Source organism: Triticum aestivum, chromosome 7A (genome assembly GCF_018294505.1).
Source record: "Triticum aestivum cultivar Chinese Spring chromosome 7A, IWGSC CS RefSeq v2.1, whole genome shotgun sequence".
Classification (NCBI taxonomy): Eukaryota; Viridiplantae; Streptophyta; class Magnoliopsida; order Poales; family Poaceae; genus Triticum; species Triticum aestivum.
The window spans coordinates 86,273,577-86,277,370 of NC_057812.1; the positions used below are offsets into that span (position 1 = coordinate 86,273,577).

General features: G+C 43.3%; 1 protein-coding gene across 1 annotated transcript; it reads right to left on the bottom strand.

Moving 5' to 3' along the window:
• Positions 1 to 1,123: 1,123 nt before the first annotated feature.
• Positions 1,124 to 3,554, bottom strand: LOC123149472 (uncharacterized). The gene is made up of 4 exons (XM_044569123.1): positions 3,436 to 3,554; positions 3,164 to 3,353; positions 1,872 to 1,977; positions 1,124 to 1,347 (listed from the first exon to the last, which is right to left on the bottom strand). The coding sequence occupies exons 2-4, from the start codon at positions 3,351 to 3,353 to the stop codon at positions 1,293 to 1,295; spliced, it is 351 nt and encodes a 116-aa protein (XP_044425058.1). The 5' UTR covers positions 3,436 to 3,554; the 3' UTR covers positions 1,124 to 1,292.
• Positions 3,555 to 3,794: the final 240 nt, after the last annotated feature.

Here is a 3,794-nt window from a genome sequence, read left to right on the forward strand (position 1 = left end):
AACTAGGGGGGTGATGTGCGGTGTCGGGGCCTGGACATCGATCACGTTGATCGAGTCATCAAACATAAAGCGGGGCAACTGGGACAAGGTGGGGGTCACTGATGGATCTCTAACCAACCTATACTAAGCAAATTAGGATAAGCAGGTAAGGTATGAAAGCAGGTAACAACAACAGGCTATGCATCAGAGTAGGATCATACAGAAAGCAGTAGCAGTTCTAATGCAAGCATGAGAGGGAAAGAAATAGGCGATATCGGAATGCTCAAGGGGGGTTTGCTTGCCTGGTTGCTCTGGCAAGGAGGGGTCATCGTCGACGTAGTCGATCACAAGGGCAGCATTGGTCTCGGGGTCTACCGGAGAGAAGAGGGGGAAGAAACAGTAAATATAAAGCAAACATAGCACCACAAAGCATAACATGGCAATAAGATGTGCCGGGTGTGACCTAACGCGGTAGGAGGTGATAACGGCGAAGGGGGGAAACATCCGAGAAAGTATCCCCGGTGTTTCGCATTTTCAGACAGATGAACCGGAGGGGAAAAGTTGCCTGTTTGCTATGCCAGGGATGCATCGCGGGCGAACGGGCTGCGTATCCGGATTCGTCTCGTCATTCTGAGCAACTTTCATGTACAAACACTACAAGAAATTTGTTAATACGTGACGGTGACAGTCCGTCATGGACTAGGAGAAAACTGTCATGGGTTCCCACCCATGACCGAGTCAATGTCCGTCATGTATATCGCGTCATAATTTGGCATCATGCTGACCATGACGGATTTTCACCGTCATGGATTTTCCCCAGGCCCGCCCAAGGCCCAAATCATTGTGACGGAACAATCCGTCATGGATTGACGCCACGTAGGATTTTCAATTAACCAACTACAATGACGTGGCTGCCTACGTGGACACTATTTTCTGTCACAGAAATCGTCACGGATTTTGGGGCAATTTAAATTTAGTTCTTCCCATTAGCCTATTTCATTCAGCCCAATTTTCAACAACTACATTTTTAAGCACAATGCATTCCACAAATTATAATGCAAACTATGGCCCAAGACAAACTATTTCCAAAGTTTCATACATACATATATGAATTAGTATGCAATCATCCACAGGTATTTACAATATAGAAGTTTACAAAATTCTTCAGGAAATGATAATTTTACAATATAGGTTGACAAAATATCACTCAACAAAGTTAGGAAATAGTACAATCCAGCTCACACAAAGAGAACATTTAAACTATTGAAGTTATTATTCATCTTGTCGCCGGCCCTCCTGATGGAAACTATGTATCATGTCATGCTGATTGTTATTGGCAGCACCAAGTAGCCCACTATGCAATCATACCTAGCATATTTACAAGACCATTAGATATGTTAGATATAAACAGATAGAAGAGAATTGCAACAAATGTAAAAACTAAATCACGTCTTATCCAAAATTCTAGTAGTTTCTTAACTAACTAGCAGATCTCACAAAAACCTACACTGCTAGTGCTCGCACGGTGAGAAAAGAAAAGAAAATAGCCAGCAGTAAGCAGTGTTGTGCTCATGAAGTAACTCAACCAAACATTTTTCAAGAGCTGGATTCCAAATTATCTTCTTCAGTGACACAGGGACATCTCAATAATCATTTGATGTAAGTAAAAGACCAAAAGCATGGACTGAATTTTTGGTTGGAAGAACAAGCATGCATTATGTGTATTTTCAGTCAAGTTTACTTCCAGCAAACATCATAATTCACAAATGCAAATTGAGCGAGTGCCATAGCAGAACATGAGGGCAAATAGATGTTTGAGTAAAGTGTATGAATATTCAGTGCACTGTCCAAACTTCATAGACATTCAAGAATGACGTTCTTGGCGAGCTCACCGGGGATGATGAGGCGGACGGAGGACATAGGAGGTGGCAGCCATGGCACTTTTTCTCAATACATGCAATAAAACTGAAGATAAGAACGAGCATGTACCTACAGAATCTGCAGATACGAGTTTTTCTTCATTTAGATATAAAATGGTATGAGTTTCTCAATTCTAAAAGCTCGCAGGATAAATGCTATCGGCAATTACTATTCAAAAAATCAGACAACATACATCGGACTTCTGAATTAGCAGTGTACAACTACAAAGCAAACAATCTTACTCTTAGTCACTTGATTGAGATTAATGAATTGACTTGAGAACAAAACGCTAAAAAAACATGTCGCTCTATTAATACAAAGCAAAAATCGTGTCTCAAAGATCTATTTTAACAGAACATATATACTCCTTGCTTATACACAGACGGACACCAATACATGGAAGAAATATAATTAAGCAAGGCGGACAACACAAAACAACTATTTACAACAGCCTACCAACTAGGAGCAGTAAAGGTCAGGCACATACTTAACAGATAAAGAACAGGAGCATCATATACAGCAGATTATTGCAATAGGCACATAATGAAAGAACTTGCGGTTCATATTTAAGCGGGATAGTTGCAATAAATCGTGTAAGCAAACTTCATGCTTAAGAAAGAAGCAATACTCTGTCCCCAAAATAGATGGCAGATTATGTACAGAAATATGAACATAAATAATGTCAAACCAACCACCACTAGATATACTTTCATAATATATTTTTTCATCACTGTAGTTGTTGATATTTTCTCCTACATATTTGGTCAAACTTAGAAAGAAATGACTTCTTGACTGAATTTATACACCATGTATTTGGGGACAGATGGATTATGTCTTAAGGTTGTGCTACTAGAGACAAGACCACAATTAACACAGTATATTACAAATTTACACGGTTGGATACAAATACAGTGCACACAAATTAAAATTGAGCAAGGTGCATAACCCAGAACAACTATTTACAACAAACCTACCAACTATTGAGCAGTAAAGGATGACAACTACAATATATAATCATATGAAACAAACAAGTCGACGTTGCAGCATGCATGCTTTCATTTATGTAAGCAACAAAAAACCTAGTGCAACAGATTTATGTTTTGTTGTTGTACAGTATATGTCCATAGTATCTCAAAGAGAAAAGGAGAAAATATCACAGATCTTCATCACAGAAATGCATTACCTATCTTTTTTGGAACCAGTGCATGGATGTAGAACGAAAAACATTGTCGGACAGAGGGTATGGAGAGAAGCAAAGCCTCACCAGACATCGCCCTCCTTCTGCCCCGGCGCCCTGGAGAAGACCTCCTAGAATACGCGGAGCTCCATGAGCGACCTGTCGAAGGCACTCGCACCGGTGCCGCCGTCGTATCTACCCTGGCGTCCATGTCCTCACCGAAGATGAAGCAGATGGCGCCGTCCTCCCACAAGCCCAGCGCGTCCTCCGTGTCCATCTGAGGAGGGAGAAGCGAATCTGAGCGAGAAATCCGGGGGCGAGAGGAAGAAGAGGATGCGGGAGAGCAGATCCATCGGTACCTGAGCGAATGCAGGAATCCCTGCGTGTCGAGGGCGGGTGAAGGCGAGAGTCGGCCTAGGTGGAGGTGAATCGGGCGGAGGAGAGAATCCACTGGCTTGGTCTTCTGTTGCGGCAGGGCGGGGCGAGATCCGAGCGCCACCGCTGGGGTGAAGAAGGGCACACCGGCGTGCAGGCGGCCGGTGGCGGGGGCGGGCACCTCTATTGCTCGCCGACGGAGAGTTGTGGGAGGAGGGAGGCGAGGTAGTAGGTGGCGGCGATTGGGAGTTAGGAGGGGGCTGCGGACGAGAGTTAGGGTTAGCATCTTATATGGGTAAAGATTAGATGGGCTTTAGCGGGCTTGGCGGGCTATACCACGCCA